Consider the following 22312-nt stretch of genomic DNA (forward strand, 5'->3'; position numbering starts at 1 on the left):
AATCATCTTTAATCTTAAAACCCAAAGGTAACCTTTATTAGTATTGTGGTGTATCTAATGATACTTTAAGAGCCAATATGTTTAGGATATTATGTTGTTTAACATTGTAACAATTTGTTGGCCAGGCGCGATGGCTCACACCTGTAATCCCAGCACTTTGGGAGGCTGAGGTGGGAGGATCACGAGGTCAGGAGTTCGAGACCAGCCTGACCAATATGGTGAAACCCCATCTCTACTAAAAATACAAAAATTAGCCAGGTATGGTGGCACATGCCTGTAATCCCAGCTACTCTGGAGGCTGAGGCAGCAGAATCACTTGAACTCAGGAGGTAGAGGTTTCAGTGAGCGAAGATCATACCACTGCACTCCAGCCTAGGTGACAGAAACTATTGTGACAATTCCATTCTCCCTTTTCTCTGAACAGCGAAATTTGTTGCAAGTTGCTCATTGTTAGATTGCGGAGAGAAAGCAAAGGGAGGGACAGGAGTTTCCACTGACCATGCTTTCTGTTGTTTGTGTTGATATAAATTACTCCAGTGGTCTTCACTGTGGGAAGTTAAGGGCAAAAGAGCTATTACTTGGTAGTAAATGAATTATAATCTGATTTTTCTGAACTTCCTTTATAGCAGGGGTCCCCAACCCCTGGGCCATGGACCCGTATCAGCCTGTAGCCTCTTAGGAACGGAGCTGTACGGCAGGAGGTGAGCGGCAGGTGAGCAAGCCTGACTGCCTGAGACCCGCCTCCCGTCAGATCAGCAGAGGCATTCCATTCTCACAGGAGCACAAACCCTATTGTGAACTGTGCATGCAAAGGGTCTAGGTTGAGCGCTCCTTAGGAGAATAATGCCTGATGATCATCCCCAAACGTGTCCCCTGCCCCACCATCTTTGGAAAAATTGTCTTCCACGAATCTAGTCCCTGGTGCCAAAAGGCTGGGGACCACTGTTTTACAGAAGAATTTTGTTAGAACCCAAAGATTATCTTGGGTCCTTTATTTACAAATTACTCAACTGAGGCCTAGACAGCATAAATGACTTGCCCCAAATCTCTAGCTAGTGTTGTAGAATTTACTGACATGTTGATTTCTGTCCGTCCTGTATCTTCCAATTTCCTACTGTAAGCCATTAGCCACACTTTGAAAATGTCCTTCCCTTAGGGCTTTAGTGAGATAAAATGCAGAAGCATAGGAATCAAAAGCTCTTGTTTTATATAAGAAAAGTTGTAATTTGGCCCTGGTGGGGTTGGAGGAGTGACTTTAGTCTGGAGAAGGGAAAGGGAATGAGGGGAGGGATGGAGGAAAGGGAGAATGATTTCCTTCCTGGGGAAGGAACTAGAAAGGGAGGGAAAAGGATTCCTGGGGCTTGGGAGGAGAAGCCACTTTCCCTATTTAAATGCTAATTAGTTAATTAACCCACCAATGGGAAAGAGCCAATGCCACTTTCAAAAAAATATTTCACTTGTCTAAACACTGATTAACAGAATGAAAGGTTTCTTTCATGGTCAGGGGCAGGGGTTCTTTTTGCTTGCGGTAAGAAGGAAGGAGTTGCACTAATTTGCTCAAGGTTTTTCTTTTGCACACAATAGTGTTTGGTCATTAATCATAAAAAAAATCACAAGAACAATTAGCGTATTAAAGAAAGTGAAAGAATGACATACTTTGGAATAATAAAAGTTTATAAACCGGGCCAGGCACGGTGGTTCCTGCCTGTAATCCCAGCACTTTGGGAGGCCGAGGTGGGCTGATCACAAGGTCAGGAGTTCAAGACCAGCCTGGCCAATATGGTGAAATCCTCGTCTCTACTAAAAATACAAAAAAATTAGCCGGGCGTGGTGGCACATGCCTGTAATCCCAGCTACTTGGCAGGCTGAGGCAGGAGAATTGCTTGAACCCGAGAGGTGGAGGTTGCAGTGAGCCGAGATTGTGCCACTCCAGCCTGGGCAACAGAGCAAGACTCCGTCTCATAAAACAAACAAACAAAACACCAGTTTATAAACCTACATTGAACGCCCCCAGATGGAAATGAGCCTGCAAAAAAGTGCTTGGAGGAAAGCAAATGAATCCAGTATGCTTGTGAGAATGAGATTTTGTCCTCTGTCCAGAATACTAAAGAAACCCTAAAAAATTGTTAGATGTGAGTTCTAAATTTCTTTCCAAAGAATCAATATGTCAGTATGTTCAATTATTTGCCTTCTACTTTTAAACTTAATTTCCTCGTAAAGCAACCTTTTTCGATTACATGCTCTGCCCTGACTCATTCCGATTACATGCTTCACGCTGATTCATTCCGATTACCCGCTCTGTCATAACCATTTTTCCCTCCAGACCACTCACCTCGTCACTCTCTTTAAATTAGCCAATGGGAATTAGTTTAGCCTGTGCGGTCTAACCCTAGCCAATAGGGGAACCACACAGCAGCAGGGGCCACGTGCGTTGCCAGGGTTAAGAACCCCTTCCCCTCCCTTGGCAAGTGCACGCTCACCATTGCTCCATCTGTAAGGGTGCACCCTTCTATAGAAGTAACTTGTCTTGCTGAGAATTAAAAAGAAAATTTTATATTCGAGTGCTATTTCTTTTGTGGCACCGAAACTTTATAACAAAATGTACCTGAGAACTTAAAGTAGAATAAAAAACAAAATAGCAATTATTTACCTTCAGATAGGCGAGCCTGACATTTTTGGCATTTTTCATGAAATTTGAAACATCTTGACAAATTCTGGTCAAGTTCCCCACACAGTCCTCTGTCCTGCCCAGGTAACATCTTTGAAATCAGGCCTCCGTGGTCAGGGGCTACAGGGAACATAACATTTACACGTTAGTGTCATAAGAGTTTGCACTTTGAAGAAGTGGAGACAATGCCGCAGCTTTTTCTTACCAGTGCTTTCAAAATCTTTTTCCTATATGTATGTATGTATTTAATTTATTTATTTTTGAGACAGAGTCTTGCTCTGTTGCCCAGGCTAAAGTGCAGTGGCGGGATCTTGGCTCACTGCAACCTCTGCCTCCCGGGTTCAAGTGATTCTCCTGCCTCAGGCTCCCAAGTAGCTGGGATTACAGGCGAGAGCCACCAAGCCCAGCTAATCTTTGTACTTTTAGTAGAGATGGGGTTGCGCCATGTTGTCCAGGCTGGTTTCTTGAACTCCTGACCTCAAATGATCCACCCACCTCGGCCTCCCAAAGTGCTGGGATTACAGGCATGAGCCGCCGCGCCTGGCCCTTTTTCCTATATTTAGACACAGAAATGCACGTTGGTGCAATAATTTCCTGGGACAACTGAACAGCTATTAAAAATTGCACACTCTTGAATCCAAGAATCTCATTACTAGAAATTTATTAGTACTGTATACACACATATATTAATGCATGTAATTTTATTTTCTAGGAGGAGTCATGAAGAATTATTAATAACTATCTTTTAGAAGAGGGAGTTGATAAGGTAGGAGAGGGCAGCTTTCATTTATTTTGTTCTTTTATATATTTGATTACTTTAAAAATCGTTTGTCTTATTTATATCATTAGTATTTCTGATGTCAATAGGATTAAGTAAATAGGTGATTGTGAACCACTTTTTCTCTTGGACTTTTCTATATTTTAAAAAACCCTTTGATAATTGATTTTTAAAGCTATAATTGGGAAGAAGTTTCAAAGATATTAGAAATGTCTGTTTCTTAAAGTGGGTGATAGGTGGTTATTTTATTACTATTCTTTTTTTGCATTTCTCATATATATGTATATACACACACACACACATATATATATATACACACATATGTGTGCGAGTATGTGTGTGTGGAGATGCATATACTGTTATGAACAGGAGGTCAAAGATTTAGGAAAATATCTAAAGCCGATCAAGTTTTGAGAAGTTTTTTCCCCAGGAGAATTAACAATCCATATAAAAATGTGTAAAAAGAAGTCTATCCAACAGAAAATTGGTGGTTCCCAATAGACTGTTTGACATTAGGAAACATGTATTACTAATTTACAACCTGATGATTTTCTGTTATATTAAATCCTCAGCATTTAAAAATGAAACGTTATATTTTGAGATAAATTGCAAAGTCCATAGTTTAAAAACAGCGAAGCACTGTTCGATAGAATGGCATGTAAGGCACCCATCCTCTTTGGTGACCAGAAAGTCAGTTTCTCCCAGCTGCTTTCCTGGACCCTCTTCTTTGCCCTGTATAGCCCCCTGTGAGAATTTCCAGTGTAGAATTAATTCCTGCATTATGTAGTGTTTGCTTTCTTATCTTTTCCATTAGACTCTAAGCCTCTTGAGGGAAGGGACTTGGTCTTGCCATTTTAATCTTGTCCTTCTTCCATACCTTCTTCTGCCATTTTACCCACAATATGGTGATGTAATTGTTCACTAATCTGTTTTCCTTTCTCTGGACCGAGCTCCTGGAAGTCAGAGGCTGTGTCATAATCATCATTTTATCTCTAGCATCTAGATTAATACCTGGTGTGTACACCAAGGATGACAAATTCTAGGCCCATATGACACTAATTCCCCATCCTGCAGCCACAGCACAATCCATCACTTCGCTTAGTCTAGCCTTGACAGAACCTCAGAACCCTTCCAGGGAGCTACTTCCAGTGCAGTCACTGAGCTAAATCATCTACTCTCCCACCTGCCTGTCTGTTTCTCCCATGCGAAAATTAATGTTAACTAACATTAGAACCAGATCTCCCAGCCCCCTGCACTGGTCAAGCTACAGTAGAACACGATCTCATCTGTTCTTTCCAGGGATTCATAAGACAAATGAAGATAATTCCAAGAGCTACTTTCCTGGACCTATTCGCTTTCAACAGATTCAGGAACTGAGGTCCAGAAGGACCAAGGTAGGAAAGAAATATGGGACCGAAATGAACCTATACTCAACAAAAATAACATTAATTATCAAGATATTTCTGATTCTTTTTATTTCCACGCTCCTTTTCCTGGTGTTCATAATTCAGTGTTAACTATTTTTCTAATTTTGGCCCTTTAAACAATCATGACCAATAAGGCCCATCCATGAAGGTTGCCACACAGAACTTGCTCAGTAAATGTTGGTCAGTTACTATTATTGTTAGCTCTCTTACAGCTACCACAGATTCAGTGGCTTGAAACAGCACAAATTCATTATTGTTTGGTCTTTTAGGTCAGAAGTCTGAAGTGGGTCTCACTAGGCTAAAATCAAGATGTCATCTGTCTCAAAAAAAAAAAAATGCAAAAATTAGCTGGGCGTGGTGGCACGTGCCTGTAGTCCCAGCTACTCAGGTGGCTGAGGCAGGAGAATCGCTTGAACCTAGGAGGCGGAGGTTGTACTGAGCCAAGATCGCACCACTGCACTTCAGCCTGAAGATAGAGCAAGACTCGGTCTCAAAAAAAAAAAAAAAAGATGTCAGTAGGGCTAGTTTTTCGTGGAGGCTCTAGAGGAGAATTCATTTCTATACCATTTCCAGTTCCTCGAGGCCACCTACATTCCTCGGCTCCTGGCCCCTTCCTCTGTCTTCAAGGTCATCAAAGTCGAGCCAAGTCCTTCTCTTGTGGCTGCTACTATTAATTCTTTTCTGCCTCCTTCTTCCACTTTTAAGGACCCTGTGATTACATTGAATCCAGCTGGATAATCCAGCATACTCTCTCTATTTTAAAATCAGTTGAGGCCGGGCATGATGGCTCATGCCTGTAATCCCAGCACTTTGGGAGGCCGAGGTGCGCGGATCATTTGAGGTCAGAAGTTCGAGACCAGCCTGGACAACATGGCGAAACCCTGCCTCTACTCAAAATACAAAAATTAGCCAGGTGTGGTGAGCGCCTGTAATCCCAGCTACTCGGGAGGCTGAGGCAGGAGAATCACTTGAACCCTGGAGGTGGAGGTTGCAGTGAGCCAAGATCATTCCACTGCACTCCAGCCTGGGTGACAGAGCAAGATTCTGTCTCAAAAAATAAATAAAAATAAAGTCAGTTGATTAACAAATTGATTTCCATCTGCAACCTTACTTTCCCTTTGCCACATAACATAAATTCACAGGTTCTGGGGATTAGGGTAGGGATATTTTGGGCAGTCATTATTTTGCCTACCACAAGGGGCAAAACTCAAAGTGTTAAGTCATTAGGCAGATTTTCTAGGGGCAGTAGGCTTATTCCTCACCAACTACCTGTCCAGAAAAGTGATGGAAACCACATTCAAGTGCTGTAGAGCCCCTGCCTGACTATTCTTGATAAACAGTCCACATTTGCTCATCTGGGAAGACAGTGTCTCCTCTGCGGTAGCTTCTGTGTACTGTCTGGCTAGGGGAGGGATACTGGAGAAAGAAGAGTACAATAGTGTAACACAGACTTTTTTGGTTGCTATTTTGTTTTTGTCTTTAATATTTGCATTCACAGGGGACCTTGGCTTTCCAGGTCATCACTGAGATGGAAGTGGCACAGAGGGGCTGGGGAGGGTGCGTGTGAGGCAGCTGAGAGTAGGGCTGGCCCCCAGCTGTGTGAGTGAGAAGGCAATGGTGGCAGACAGTGGAAACCTATGTTCGTAGCTGGTGTGTGGGAGGGGGTTACAGTGGTTGAAAAATTATCTAGATTCTGGCATGTCTGAATCACTACTGACAGTCCTGTGCACATGGGAATGTAACCAATGCTTGTGTAAGGCTGCTACACAACATGGAGGGGAGGAGCCCTTTTGTTCTAATGAACATATTCTCAATGTTTTTCCAAGACAGTTGATATCCATGTAAACAGTCAGGCTAAAATCACTTAATACCACCCAGCCTGGATAGATTTAGTCTACTCGCCTGGTGTTTATCCTGAATATTTGATGAATTTGGAACCTCAGAATGGACTACCAGACCAAAGAATTGACTTATAAAAAAAGTCCACTGGACTCTGAAATAGAACCCAACAATTCCAGTAATGATGGCTGTTCTCTGTTCATGGAACGATGGGACCTGAAGGATGTAATGCACTGTTTCCTAGCTTCAGTTTCTGAAAGGTAAACCTCTCCTATGTAGAGGCCAGTTATGTAATGTCATGGCGATTTTGAGAATCTGATTCAGATGATGCCAGCTACAGCTAATATAATTGAAAAATAGTCAGATAGGGTCAGGAGTGGTGGCTGGCTGGGTGTGGTGGCTGGCTGGGTGTGGTGCCTCATGCTTGTAATTCCAGCACTTTGGGAAGCCAAGGTGAGCAGATCACCTGAGGTCAGGAGTTCGAGACCAGCCTGGCCAACATGGTGAAACCCCTGTCTCTACTAAAAATACAAAAATTAGCCAGGCGTGGTGGCGGGCACCTGTAATCCCCACTACTCGGGAAGCTGAGGCAGGAGAATTGACTGAACCCAGGAGGCAGAGGTTGCAGTGAGCCGAGATCACACCAGTACACTCCAGCCTGGACAACAGAGCAACACTCCATCTCAAAAAAAAAAAAAAAAAAAAAAGAAAAGAAAAAAGAAAAAGAAAAATAGATAGAAGGAGCCCATTTTATTTTTCATCTCAGAGGGGAGCAGCCTTCAACCTGGCTTAGTGGTCAATACAGTAACAAAGGAAATGCAGATCCTACACTTGACCCTCATGGCAATTCTCATTTCTCGAATGCTCTATCTAATTTACTCCATAGAAGCCCACAGAAGATATCTGCTGCCTTAAAACATAAAGCAGTATTGTGTCTCCAACATGGATGCCATGAGGCATGATTAGTGTTGATAGAAGGCAATTCTTATCTAATATTTCTGTCGTTTGGGGTTTATGAGCATTTTTTGTGGTTTTATGCATACATTTTATGATTTAAGGAATGATTGTAGTGATTCAGAGGAGGGCACTAAATTGCTCTGGTTATATGTGAGAGTGGGCTTCTCAAACTGGGAGTTGAGGATTCCAGATCAATTTTAAAGAAGCTCTCTGATGCTTTAGCAGAATAGAGCTGAGCATCTACATGAGCTTTAATAAATGAGGGAAATGGCCATGCATGGTGGCTCACGCCTGCAATCCCAGCACTTTGGGAGGCCAAGGCGGGTGGATCACCTGAGGTCAGGAGTTTGAGACCATCTTGGCCAAGATAGTGACACCCCCGTCTCTATTAAAAATACAAAAAAATTAGCCGGGCGTGGTGGTGCACACTTGTAGTCCCAGCTACTTGGGAGGCTGAGGCAGGAGAATTGCTTGAACCTGGGAGGCAGAGGTTGCAGTGAGCCAAGATCACACCACTGTACTCCAGGCTGGGTGGCAGAGTGAGACTCCGTCACAAAATAAAATAAATAAAGAAATAATAAATGAGGGAACTGGTTTTTTTTTTTTTCAAGTTCTCAACCTATTAGCATTTTTTTCTTTCCGCTTTGAAAATTTGCTCTAGAAAGAGTTCAGTTCTCAACAATGATGGAAGAGGGATGGTGTTTAGCAGACTTCAAAGCTTCTTTTAAGAGGCTCTGAAACATTTTCCATAAACTGTCTCTTCAAGAAACGCTATACAATGTGACTCAGAAATGTCTACCATTTCTGAAGCTAAACAAAACTTGACTTTAGTGTAAACCTCTAAGTAAAAGTAATCTTTTAATACTTGCCTTTGTCTTGTTTTGGTAAATCTTCTATTGCCTTCAGCGTCTTAGTAATTGTTTCACTGACACTTTCATAAATAGAGACACTGAAATTACAAAACAGCTGGAAGAAGTTGGGAATGTCCCAACATTGCTCAAGATCTGCTTTTGTCATCGGCTCTTTAGAGAAAGCTGGAAAAAAGTAAGGCTCAGTTAGGTCTGTATCTGATATGAAATGTGATTGAAAAGTCTGGTCAAACTCTTGCTGCATCTGTCTGAAGACGTTAAAACTCCTGTTAAAGAGAGAATTCACATCCACAGTCAACTGGCTGAACACATCCTCCATTTGGGTCAATTGTGCATCTTCCTCAATGAGCTTTTCACTGATGGGGAGATCTTTTTCATTATCTTCATGGAAAGGAAATAGAAATTGATATATCTTCCTGAAAAACCGTTCAATCTGTGGAGTAGAGTAGGGGAGAGAAATGGAATAAAAAATTATTTTCTTTCTCGACTTTCTTTCTTTCTCTCCTCTTTATTTCTTTTTCTTTCTCTCTTTCTCTTTCTTCTTTTCTCTTTCTTTCTCTCTCTCTCTCTTTCTTTCTTTCTTATTTGAGATGGAGTCTTGCTCTGTCACTCAGGCTGGAGTGCAGTGGCACCATCTCGGCTCACTGCAACCTCCGCCTCCTGGGTTCAAGTGATTCTTCTGTCTCAGCCTTCCGAGTAGCTGGGATTACAGTCACACGCCGCCATGCCTGGCTAATTTTTTTTGTATTTTAGTACAGACAGGGTTTTACCGTGTTGCCCAGGCTGGTCTCGAACCCCTGAGCTCAGGTAATCCACATGCCTTGGCCTCCCAAAGTGCTAGGATAACAGGGGTGAGCCACTGCACCCGGCCCTGGACCATTTCTTATTGCAAATTTTAAAGTCAACTTACAGTAGTCATTTCAAATCAAGAATAATTCTGGGCAAGCTAGTATGAGGCAATTAACTTTAAGATAATTTCTTAACCCTCTTATACCTGACTTTGCCTTTGCCTATGGAAACAGGATCTGAAATTTCTCCTGGTTTACATTGCCCACCAATAGCCTAAAAAGGTCAAGTTTTCACTTTGGGAGGCCAAGGTGTGTGGATCACCTGAGGTCACCAGCCTGGCCAACATGGTAAAACCCTGTCTCTACTAAAAATACAAAAATTAGCTAGGCGTGGTGGCGGGCGCCTGTAATCCCAGCTACTCAGGAGGCTGAGGCAAGAGAATCACTTGAACCCAGGAGGTGGAGGCTGCAGTAAGCCAAGATGGCACCACTGCCCTCTAGCCAGGGCAAAAGAACCAGACCCCGTCTCATGAAAAAAATAAAGAAAAGAATTTGGGTGGATTGTCTGCCTCTCCCTCTACCAGCTTCTGTTTACTTGACTCTTCATCCACAAAAACAAACCTTTAAAGCCCCAAGAAGTGTTCATAAGATCACACAACTGACCCAGATGGGAATGGTCCCCATATCTCCTGACTTCCTGCTGATGCTCATTACACCATATTCTGGTGTATTAGCAGGTGACAGTAGCTCTAAAAATAGAGCAGATGCAATTAATAGTGGAGGCAAATTAACTTGGCGCATTCATTATCTTAGTAGTTGCTCCCTTTATAATTGAGTATGGCATTGCCAAGCCAGGAGCATACCCTAATTAGTATGTGCTCTAATATGGAGCGTGAAATTCCACTCAATTTTGTATTCAGCTCACTTCTTGAAGGGGGAGAAAAATCTAGCTTAATTGGAGCCGTTAGTGGGGCAGAGCTCATCCTATTCAGGTCACCACCCTCTGTGATCCCTCTGCTCAGAAGATAACCAAAGGGTACAAAAAAGAAAACATGCCAGTCCTACATACACGGGTAGGGCAAAAGGGGACGTGAAGGTGTGTGTGTGTGTGTGTGTGTGTGTGTGTATATGTTATGCATAAGGAGGCAAGCATGTTGAAGGTAAGATTTGGGAGGCAGAGAGTATCTTTAAATATTTGGCCTCCAGAAGGAAAAATTAATGTGGATTGAAATCAGAGACTGCAATGCTATGATTCCAAATGCAGTTTGGTAAACATTTACTGGATGCCACCAATGCATAAGTGAAGACAAATAAGATATGATCCCTGCCCTTAAACAGCTTACTATCTAGTGGGAACATGTTCACAAATAACAAATACAAGGCAGAAAGCCAGGATATTTTAAGAGATGCATTCAGTGTCCACTGAATGGATGCTCTACCTTATAAATTGCGTATACACAGGTGATGGTACGTAAACATTAGTATTAGATTCTAGAAAGCAAAAGGCCTCATCAGATCAGGCATCTCCATTCTAAATATTAACATAAATTAATAAAAAAGTAAGCTGAAATAGGTGCCTTAAGAACTGTGAAGTCTTGAGCTCTCTTTTTCTCTTACCTTATTTTTCACAGAGGACCAGCTAGGTTGGCAGGTTGTATAAATTCTCATGCAGTTATTTTCCAGGCAAGACCTGCATTCACCCCAGGAATCTGCCAAAGACACCCGGCATAGCCTTTCTTCTTCCTCCAGATGTTCTTGAACTTCATTCAGAAGTTTCAGGGCCTCCTAATTAAAAGTAGAAACAAAAGTCCAATTTCCGTTTCATGATCTATATGCACCTTAGTTGATTTCACCCTTTGAAATGTACACATTCTAAACTGCTTTTTCATTCTTTCTCCTTCAGGTGCCTCGCAGCTGTCAGATCTCCCCCAAAGCTTTCTGTTTAGTTTAAGAAAAGAGCACTGATTGATTCCTATTGAAGACTGTAAATCTTATTCATCTGTTCATTCATTTGTTCAATAAGTATTTACTGAGTGTTTGCTATGTGACAGACATTACTCTAGGTGTGGGTGACCTGACAATGAAGATGCCATCCCGATCTGGGAACAACTGTGATTTACCTATTTACCGGTAAGTCTGTCTTCAGTTCTCATCCACTGGGGCATGGGGAAAGTGGGCTTTACAGTTTATAAAGCTGGCATATTTTAATTCTTTTATTTACGCTGTCTTTAATTGTTGTATATCCTTAAACATTGCAAGGAAGTGCAATTCTTGTATGGCAAGTTAAATGTTCCCGTTGAGTTACATTCTAATTGCAGAGATGCAGGATGGCATCTCTGCAATTAGAATGTAATATAATAAATATATATAATGTAATATTAAATAAATATAAATAGGAATATAAACAAGCTTTGTTCTTCTTGTTTATATTCCCAGTGCTCCCCCTTGTGGTGCTTGCTATACTTGGCCAAGTCCTGCTATGGGTGGTGAGGAGCCCAGCAGCAGTGGCACCTGTCCCTGCGAGCCTCAGCCCTGCCCCTGGAGTGCCTCATGGGTCAGCACCATGGTGCAACAGACCTTTCTTCCTGTGCCCCTGCCTAAACCTCTGGCTTCCCTGCAAGTGTGGACTTCTGAACCCCAGCCCCCTCCATGCCGAGATATCGTGCAGGGGAATGAAGTGAGTATAATGGATCTGGCCATAAGAAGACAGCCGCAGAGCTAATGGAAATGACCCTTTCCTGGAGTATTAAGCCCAAAGAATCACCTGGGCACTGTCAATCTTCCACATCTTCTCTGCCTGGCTAGGATTTGTCAGTTGTCCTCATTGTAAAGTTTGGCTGCTAAGCCAGGTAGCATTTGCTATGATCCACGTAAGAAAACTGCCAGGGCCCCAGCTTGCCAATACACATTTTGACCCAGACAGGAGTGTGTGTGTGTCCTTGGACTTTGTAGAACAATTTTGGAATCTTACATCTTTTTTTTTTTTTTTTTTTTTTGAGACAGAGTCTGGCTGTGTCGCCCAGGCTGGAGTGCAGTGGTGCAATCTCAGCTCACTGCAACCTCCATCTCCCAGGTTTAAGAGATTCTCCTGCCTCAGCCTCCTGAGTAGCTGGGACTACAGATGCGTGCCACCATGCCTGGCTAATTTTTGTATGTTTAATAGAGACAGAGTTTCACCATTTTGCCCAGGCTGATCTCGAACTCCTGGCCTCAAGTGATCTGCCCACGTTGGCCTCCCAAAGTGCTGGGATTACAGGCATGAGCCACCGCACCTGGCTGAATCTTACATCTTAAAGTGGTTGTTTTTCGGCAGGGTGCAGTGGCTCACACCTGTAATTCCAGCATTTTGGGAGGCTGAGGCGGGTGGATCACCTGATGTCAGGAGTTTGAGAACAGCCTGGCCAACATGGTAAAAACCTGTCTCTACTACAAATACAAAAATTAGCTGGTCGTGATGGTGGGTGCCTGTAATCCCAGCTACTTGGGAGGCTGAAGCAAGAGAATCGTTTGAACCCAGGAGGCGGAGGTTGCAGTGAGCCAAGATCGTGCCATTGTACTTCAGCCTGGGCAACAAGAGTGAGACTCTGTCTCAAAAAAAAAAAAAGGTTGTTTCTCCAAGGCAAGTAACAATACCTCCAGGATTTTCTCAATCAGTCCCAATTTTACATATTCTGCTCATTGTCCTCATAAGACAAAATCCTAATATTCCCAATTCCAAACTACAGTGGCTATGTACCCTTGGGCAAATTACTTAATATGTATAAGCCTTAGTCTCCTCATTTGCAAATAAGAATAATAGGAATAATAGTATCTACTTCTCAAGGTCTTTGCATTAAATGAGCTAAACAAGCAAGGCATCTATTATTATACCTAGTATCCATTATCATAGGCAAGACATCTATTATTATAACTAGTCCAGTATAATAACTAGTATCTCTCAGGCTTCCTTCCATTCACTGCCCAGAAGCAGAACAAAAAACAGTTACCAAATCACAGGTCCCAAGTTTTGGAAGTGAAACATTGCCATGGAAGAAGTAGACCTCTGTCTAGTAAACATTCCTAAGGAATATCCTGTCGACGCCTTCCATTTCCTGCTAGACATTGTACCAACTGGCAGATTCACGCTTATAACTCTATTCCTATAGTTGACAGTTTATCAAAAGCGCTATATAAACCTGGCATTGAGCCAGGCATGGTGGCTAGTGCCTGTGATCCCAGCTACTCGGGAAGTGAGGCAGGAGGATCCCTTGAGCCCAGGAGTTCAAGACCAGCCTGAGCAACATAGCAAGACCCCATTTCATTAAAAACACATACAAATAAAACCTGATTTGGGGGTCAAGTCACTCTAACCTTCTCTAGGGTTTCCTACTTAATAAGTTTCAGATAGTCTCACTAAATATTAATAAGGAGGGGTGGTGGAAGGGGGCAGTGAGGATGCTGGGTCACCACTGAGCAGTACTCTTGAGAATGGGTGGGGCTCAATACTGGGAGACTAGGGTTGCTAACACCATATTTGCCAATTCATAATTTGTCTAAACTGACCTTTATTCTAGGCTTTAAGTAATTTTAGGGAGGGATACTCAGGGTTAAACAGATTTTTTTTTTTCCGATTAACTTTCTAATTGAGTGCCTCAAACTTAAGAGTATAATTCAATGAATTTTTGTACAATAAGATTTTTAAGAATAAACAAAAATTCTACTAGTTGCTTGGATTCTTCAGGGCCAGAAGTGAAATCCACATTTGCTTACTTGACCCACCCAAAGTGGAATATTCTTGTTAAAGCTGTATACCCTGTCCTCCTTGCCAGGAGGTTCAGGGAAGTGAGAAAAGCGGAAAATCACTGGGTCCCCCGTGCACACATCTGCTGACTTTATCTCAGTTCATTCATTACAGTGTTGGAGTAACATGTTAATTAACAAACATCTCAAACCCCAGTTTTCTTAGCTATAAAATGAAAGTAGTGGTTTACCCAGATGTTCAAAACATTCCATGTGATAATGTGTTTTGTGAAGAGTGTATTAGTGCTATCTAGTGTCTCTATTCCCAGATGGCCAGGCTCACAAGCCCACCAGGGAAGATCCCAGCTGGAGGGGCTTCCACATTTTCCTGATGAGGAGCTATTTTAGATTTCCTCAAAATCTTTTGATTGCTGCCAAAAGGGAGAAGGGTTTGCAGCTGCTGGTCAGGCATTCTCCTTTCCTTGCCAGAACGCTGACTGACTCAGGGCAGTAGGTGGGGCTGCAACATCAACCAGTCCGGTGACGCTGACACACAGCTTTGGGGTCAGCCTGTCACACTACCCGGCTCCAGTTGCTTAACAGACTCCCAGATGCCATGATGCTCAGAAGTAAAAAGATGCAAGCAGCAATCTGGAATTCAGTGGCCTACAACTTTATAGATAGAGGGATAGATAGAAAATATTAGAACTTCCACTTGTATTTTTAAATTAAAAATCTGACTGGGGTGGGGGGAATGGGGCATTGTTTAATATGTATAGACTTTCAGTTTTTGCAAGATGAAAATAATTCTGGAGATTGGTTGCACAACAGTATGAATGTATTTAACACTACTGAATGGCACACTTAAAAATGGTTATGATGGTAAATTTTGTTATATGTATTTTACAACTTAACATTTTTCAAAAAATAAAAATAAATTTAAAAAGTAATTTACTCTCAACATTAAAATTGAAAATATTTTCCAAATTATTTTTGTTACAGTTTTAATTTCCTCTTTGATTTAAGGGTAATGTTTGAAGATAACCTTTTTTAAAAAAGTCATTGTTTTGAGTGTGATGTTAATTATTAATGTCACTAAACTGCAAGCTATTCAATGTCTATAATTTAGAAATTTACTGAACTTTATACTGTGGCATATGAACAATTTTTTACATCTTCCAAAGACATTTGAATATAATATGTATTCTCCATTGATAAAATATGTAGTTCAAGCTATAGCTATTAAATAAAGCTATTTGAATTTGAAAAAGTGATTAGGCTGATGCATTATTGGATATACATGGTACTCTCTTGAGATGCATGTGTCAGATACTGTGTGTGCCCAACTGTATGTGATGACCTTGGGAAAAAGGGGATCCTCTACATTCCAGAAGAATCAACTATAGTTCCCTTGCTCTGTTCACATGCACCCAATTGTAATGAGTTGCCATGTAAGAGAACTCAGGTAGACTGATGGATTTTATTATCTAGTTTTAACTAAAGTAACCTTCACTAAATGGACAGGAGGCTTAACAAGATTCTTGAAAAAAAAACAAACTTGGCAGATTTTAAAAATGAATAATTTAAGCTCAAGTGGACCAAAAGCAAATGGCAGAGCTGACACTTGATCATTATGAGCTCTTTATTGGCCAAGTGACAAAGGAAAACTATGGTGATCTAATTAGATCTGGCAAGTCGGCTAAAAGTTTCAAAATATCTAGAAGATTATTTGAAATGTGGACTTATATCCACACTCGCTAATGATGAATCTCACCTTAAATACATATTGTGCCTTGAGATATCAATGGTAGCAATTCATGTATCTATTTCATAAGTAAATGAATATGCATATATTTAGGAGTGAGTGGTAACAAATTTTTTGGTCATAGGAATGAGAGACCAAAAATCTCTGGGCCAGGCACGGTGGCCCATGCCTGTAATTCCAGCACTTTGGGAGGCTGAGGCAGGTGGATCACTTGAGCCCCAGAGCTCGGGACCAGCCTGGCCAGCATGGTGAAACCCCGTCTCTTCTAAAAATACAAAAATTAGCCAGGCGGGGTGGTAGGAGCCTGTAATCCCAGCTACTAGGGAGGCTGAGACAGGAGAATCGCCTGAACCCGGGAGGTGGAGGTTGCAATGAGCGGGATCAACTCCAGCCTGGGTGACAGAGCGAGACTCTGTCTCAAAAACAGAAACAAACAAAAAACAAAAAACAAAAACTCTGGAGACCACTGATCTAGTAAAAAAAACTCTTCAAATACTTTTGACTCAATATCCTAACTCAGAAGAGACCAAGAATAATCTATTTTTGAGAAAGCAGCACTTAAACAGAGATGAATCCCCCAGATTCTGGGTTGGAGTCTTGCAGAAGCCTATCCTACACGAAATATGTTCTTCAAGGAAATCTGAAGCTTCCCTTAAACTTTTCCTCAAATAAAAGCAGCTACCCATGAAATTTATTACTAAGGAAAATAAGTAATTCATCAATCGTACTAACAAGTGCAGTATTTCTGGTCCAGATCTGTGTAAGAACGGACATTATTTTCAATGACTGTACCTGCTTTTCTTCTCTGCATTTCTTCAGGGTGCTCATTAGATTGGTGTGTTCCTTCTCTTTTCTTTCCATCATGATTTTCATTTGCTTAATACCAGTCAAAGCCTTCTTCACCTCTTCATCTGCATCTATCTCCCCCACCTCAGAAAAACCTGAAAGACATGTGGCAATTTTTTCTTTGAGATCTGATCAGATTACAAAACACCAAGTTCACCAACCTTTCATGTCTCCAAAAGAGAGGCTTAATTGTTCTTTTATAGGCTCATATTCTGAAAGCAGATCATAATGAATTAGCTGTCAGCTGCCACATGGACCCAGCTGCCACACGGACCATACCTTCTACTTCTCACTTGTGAGTGCCTAAACAAATAGAGTTCACTGAACCTCATTCTTGTCATCTTGCTCAGGCCCTGTTTTCATTTATCCATTTTTTTCTTTCATTTAAGACTCAAGTGTGTTTATATTAGAGAAAATTTTGCATTTTCTTCATAATTTATATTAAGTGCCCAGCTGGGGACCTCAAACACAGTCAGCAATTTCTCTTTCTTTCAGCTTCAGTTACCTAATAAGGAGGCACGAGACCTAGAAAGTATCCCATGTAATACGAGCTTCCTTAATAACTCAATGGACGTGTCTTATACAGCTTTAATAAGCCCTTAGTAAGTTTAAAATTCATTGTCATTCCCTGTTCAAAATAGCCAACATGGCCTACTAAGGAGCTTATTCTTGACTCTGATTTTAATTACAGACCCTAAATCAGCTACATTTTAGCTAATTTGTTCTTCTAAATATTAAGTACCCAAAGTATATATCACCAAGCAAAGGTTGCAAGTTAATGGCCACAGAACAACCAGATTCAATGTAATTATAACCCATTCTTTCACTAGTTTAAGAATAATTGCACAGATTACTCTAATGGTTTAAATTTTTCAAATGCTAGAAAAGTATTTCACTGTTCATTAGAGCTGTGCTGAGATGACAACAACCATCTGGATGATACAAAAAAATGCAGTGAAAAAACTGGCAAGTTGTATCTACATGATACAAACATCTGGAAATGTGAACGCCTGCAGAGACGTGATTGGAATTTTCTATTTTTACCCAGATGTTTGGCGTCATGATGACTTGGTTTAAGCGCCTTGAGAACGTTTCACCGTGAAAACAGCGAATATGGTTATCTCTCAACTGCGACTCACTATAAACGCCAGCAGGACAACCAACATGCAAACAGGACACAGCACAGATAAGAAACCAAACATACTCTTCAGGTTTTCACTGATAGCAGTTTTGTCCTTCCAAGTGGGTGCGCAGTGACTGTCTTTCAACCATAGCAGATACACAATAAACACCAAGAGTGGCGGCTTCATGTTCCCGCTGTTACTGCAAAGGAAAAATAAACCCGCATCAAATGTCTTCCATTTGGTTAGTTTCTGTTGGCATCAATTGAAAACACCTGGGACTCCAAAGCATTTTTCTGTCAATTTTTCCTTATGACTTTAGACAACTTATGCTAATGTGCCTGAGACATAAGGAAGCTTGAAATGTAAGTTAAAAAAACAAACAAATTCTAGTCCCTATTTGGTTTAAATTCTTCACGACAGTTAAAAAAGCCCGCCATGTGAAGTACTTGGAACTCAATGCAATGGAGAGGATAGATCACATCCTCTCAGAGTCCAAGCTTCATTTTGTAAACATCTCGAAACACAGAATTGATTCGAATCTGTTAGAGGGATTTTTTTTCCCTCCAAAATTCTTTTTTTTTTTTTTTTGAGACGGAGTTTTGCTCTTGTTGCCCAGGCTGGAATGCAATGGCGTGATCTCAGCTCACCGCAACCTCCAACTCCCAGGTTCAAGTGATTCTCCTGCCTCAGCCTTCCCAAGTAGCTGGGATTATAGGCATGCGCCGCCAAGCCCGGTTAATTTTGTATTTTTAGTAGAGATGGAGTTTCTCCATGTGGGTCAGGCTGGTCTCGAACTACTGACCTCAGGTGATCTGCCCCCCTCGGCCTCCCAAAGTGCTGGGATTACAGGCGTGAGCCACCACACCTGGCATTTCCCTCCAAAATTCTATGTTCTCAAGTGAGTTTTTACCTACGTGGTTCGCTATTTTTTTTAAAGAAAGCAAAACCAACCACACACGTTTTTCTCATACTCCTTATAAAACCCATTATGCTATGTGAATAGTGCACAGTTAAAATTTTTTCTTCTCAGTTAATGAATTTCCCTTTGAGTTTAATTCGATACACATTAGTTACAAATATTCTAAATACAGAGGTTAAAACTTTACTAAGAAAAGTTAAATAAGTTAGAATAGTCGTATGCTTTAATAAAGTTAAAACTATAAAATAAGTTAGATTATTTTAACTCCCACAAAGGGGATATTTATCTGCTTTACGTATATTTACTATTTTAAAAAGAAAACAACCACAGAAACCTCCATTATTTGATCAACATTTGGAATGTCTTTTTAATACAGTCGTAAACTAGCAACTGTACTAGTCATTATGCAGTTATCACATTTTACATACATCATTTCAACTAACTCTTCTTCTATCATTACTCTATTTACAAAACAAAACTTTTTAATATAGTGTATTTACCACTAACTTTGCAATATCTCCCCAGTGAAGTTGCCACCAGCTTCTGGAAGGACCTTCGTTTTTCTCTGCTTTAATTTTCATCCGTGTCAGGGATTTAGCTGTGTCCTATCAATTTGATGACACAGTGTTTAATCCTATTAACCCAACATTTTGAGATTTACAACTATGATCTAAAATTTGGTACTGTTTAGAAGAAAACACTAGAGGGCGGGCTGTGTACGCAATTGGCAACAGCGACCTTGGGCTACCTTCCTATATACAAATGTGTTTTGATAGGACTCATTAAAACCTTAAAAATATTTTTTAATTTTCAATTTAAAATATGTAGTTTCCTATGTAAGCAAAATTAGTCTCTTAGATTGAAAATACTATAAGCCACAATGTGAAAGTGAGTAAACTCTTAGATGAAACAGTTTGAAAAGTGTATTTACACAGTCATGTGGCATTTTTGTTGTTTGTTTGTTTTCTCGTTTGGCATTTTTTGACTATTAGTATATGAAGCGATATAACCAACTAAAGTGATAAAGTCTAGCATATACATAATGCAATAGACAAGTATTTTAGACCCACCGTAATTTGCTACTTGATTAGCTGAACTGAAAATGTAGCCCTTAATGATTCATTTAAAAACAACTTAGACAGCTGTTAGTCATGATAGCCAACTCTGGAATCTACACGATGGGTCTCTCCGGCAACTGAAATCTCAAGATCACCTGGGCCCTGTTTGCAAGTTTTGAGAGACTAGCCAATCCATCCTTACTATGTACTCAGCACTTGTCCAAGCAGGTCAGACCTTGACAATTCTGAACTGGGCCACCTGCCTTTTAGGCGCCCTACGACATTTGTCCTGGTCTCTGAGCAACATGCAGTCTGGAGTTTATCTTTGCTCTGCCTGGGCACAGAGAGTGACACACATTCAAGGCCCAGCCACACCCCATGTCAGCTGCCTTGATTACCCACTAATTCCCTCTTTTAGCTGGAAACCTCTTAGCTCTCTTGGAAAACAGATCAGCTCATAGCAAAACTCGAACTATTATTATTTTAAACAGCCTAATGTCACTTATGAGCAACTAAAATCCACACCTATAAACAGATGTGTCCTATCCTGAAAGATGCATGGTTGGCCAATGGAAGAGGCAGCACTTTGGGTATTTTTCTCAGGAAGAGCAGAGCAGAGTCCTGGAAAAGTTGGTCATAGGAAATTGTCCAGCTTTTACCCTGACTCTGTGCACCATTGCTCATTAGTTTACTACTGTCCAAGTTTGGGCCCATTTGATGTCAAGGCTGGCATCTGCGTGTTCTTTTTCAACAGACCCAAATTTTGTTGAAAACGGAACCAGTTTTTAGGAAGCAAAACCAACCACACACATAGGAAGATGGCTTACTTCCTAGTAGCAGGTTTTTTTCTTTAATCCATGGTCCTCCTTTAAGAGCAATTTCTCAGAACAGAACTTTATTGCTAACTAGTACTAATTACTTTGAAAATATCTCGAAGCTTCCAAAAAGGCTGTTCCTCTAATTACTTCATCTGTTTTCACAGCTGCCATTTTGTTCTTAAGATTAAGCAATACTTCATGTGAATCCGGTCACTTTCATAATTATGACATCATTATGCTCAAGATTTAAGGGGATTACAAAATATTGTAGATAGCTGCTTGATAATTAAGGAGATGTAGAAGCAAAGTCATCTTAATTAAGAAAGATGGCAAGAGGATGCATGCGGCATCAACTGGAAAATAGAGGAATCAGATGGATTTCAAAATGTCAGGTTTATTGTTGCTAAGTTCAGGCTTGGACAGAGCGTCTTAGATGCACGGCCATAATGGTCTTGCTAATATGTCACCCTTGAGTTAGACTTGCCCATCCTGCCACTGGCATAGCCAGACAACCTCTGGGCTTCCAACTGGGACATTTGGCCAGGAGCAGACTAGGAAGCCTATATACTACTCAGGCTGTGTCTTATATAGAACCAGCTCCAGGATACAATGACAGTGGTCCCTGCAGTTATGTAACCTAAGAGTGCATGTGTCCTGTAGACACCAGCTAGGATTTGCTGTCTTGCACCAGTAAGGTCTCAAAAAGACAGAAAGAGGGCAAATCTCTAACGAGTTCTCCTCAACTGAGATCCATAGACTAAGAACATGAATCAAATGGCACTCTGCTTTGCAGGGTGAGAAATGGGAGGGTGAGAGGCCAGGGGAGTTAGCCTGGTAGAAGTCCTTCCACAGTCACAAGAGGCAGTCCTCTTCCTCTGGCCCACTGAAAAAAAGTTGAGGAGAATATGCATAAGAGAAGTAAAACAAAAGATAAAGTATAAAGATCTAAATAAATTGTCCACGTAGAATATAATAGCAGCTGTCATCAGACTTATCCTTCCTTTCCTTCCTCTCTTCTTTTTCCTTCCTTCCTTCCTTCTTTCCTTCCTTCCTTCCCTCCCTTCCTTCCTTCCCTCCCTCCCTTCCTTTCTCCCTTCTTCCTTCCTTATGTCCATTTATTCAGCCATTCATTTAATACACTTAAAGAAAATTATTCACAATCATAAGCAAAATTGTAGAAGCGGAGTGTAAATCCTCAATTAAAAATTTCCTCCTTTGCAGGCAAAGGTTGGCTAACTCACTTGCTGGAAAGGACCGATGGACATGAAGATCACTGACTTAAGAGGTCAAGTTGCATCAACTTCCTTGCCACACGATTGTCTCATGGTCCTGTCCACTTGGACCTCATCGTCCTCTCATAAAACATGCAATTATTGGAAGAAATATTTCCAGCTGTTACTCCCAGCTCTGAAGTTCTGTGATTATTATTCACATATTCTCACCAAGCTCTCGTACATAGCTGGAATGTACGAAATGATTTGACATGACCTGTAAAATGAAGAATTACAGCTACTCTATCTCGCTTAGAGATTGCTGAGCAGGTCAAATTAGTTATTATAAATGAACATGTTTTATTGAGCCACACAGAGTGCAATGTCATTGGAAGGTAGACCAATAACCTTTTTAAAAAATTCAGACAAGGCCAGGCACAGTGGCTCAGGCCTGTAATCCCAGCATTTTGGGAGGCTGAGGCAGACACATCACTTGGGTCAGGAGTTTGAGACCAGCCTGGTCAAC

At 41.1% G+C, this 22312-nt stretch overlaps 1 protein-coding gene and 1 long non-coding RNA gene across 2 annotated transcripts in view; one reads left to right on the forward strand and one right to left on the reverse strand.

The window, feature by feature from the left end:
* The window catches only part of CLUL1 (clusterin like 1), a 28368-nt gene extending 9070 nt beyond the window's left edge, over positions 1 to 19298 (reverse strand). Inside the window, exons 1-6 of the mRNA XM_034944042.4 lie at positions 19207 to 19298; positions 17861 to 17979; positions 16603 to 16751; positions 10944 to 11111; positions 8539 to 8971; positions 2651 to 2788 (exon numbers count right to left, since the gene is read on the reverse strand). Coding sequence (XP_034799933.3) covers positions 2651 to 2788; positions 8539 to 8971; positions 10944 to 11111; positions 16603 to 16751; positions 17861 to 17979; positions 19207 to 19280 — 1081 coding nt within the window. The 5' untranslated portion in view covers positions 19281 to 19298. The remainder of the gene's footprint in view (positions 1 to 2650; positions 2789 to 8538; positions 8972 to 10943; positions 11112 to 16602; positions 16752 to 17860; positions 17980 to 19206) is intronic.
* Positions 512 to 15191, forward strand: LOC134729215 (uncharacterized). The gene is made up of 5 exons (XR_010110102.1): positions 512 to 712; positions 3381 to 3434; positions 4746 to 4840; positions 11230 to 11456; positions 11763 to 15191. It is a non-coding gene; the product is annotated as an uncharacterized LOC134729215 (long non-coding RNA).
* Positions 19299 to 22312: the final 3014 nt, after the last annotated feature.

This window comes from Pan paniscus, chromosome 17, assembly GCF_029289425.2.
Source record: "Pan paniscus chromosome 17, NHGRI_mPanPan1-v2.0_pri, whole genome shotgun sequence".
Lineage (NCBI taxonomy): Eukaryota > Metazoa > Chordata > Mammalia > Primates > Hominidae > Pan > Pan paniscus.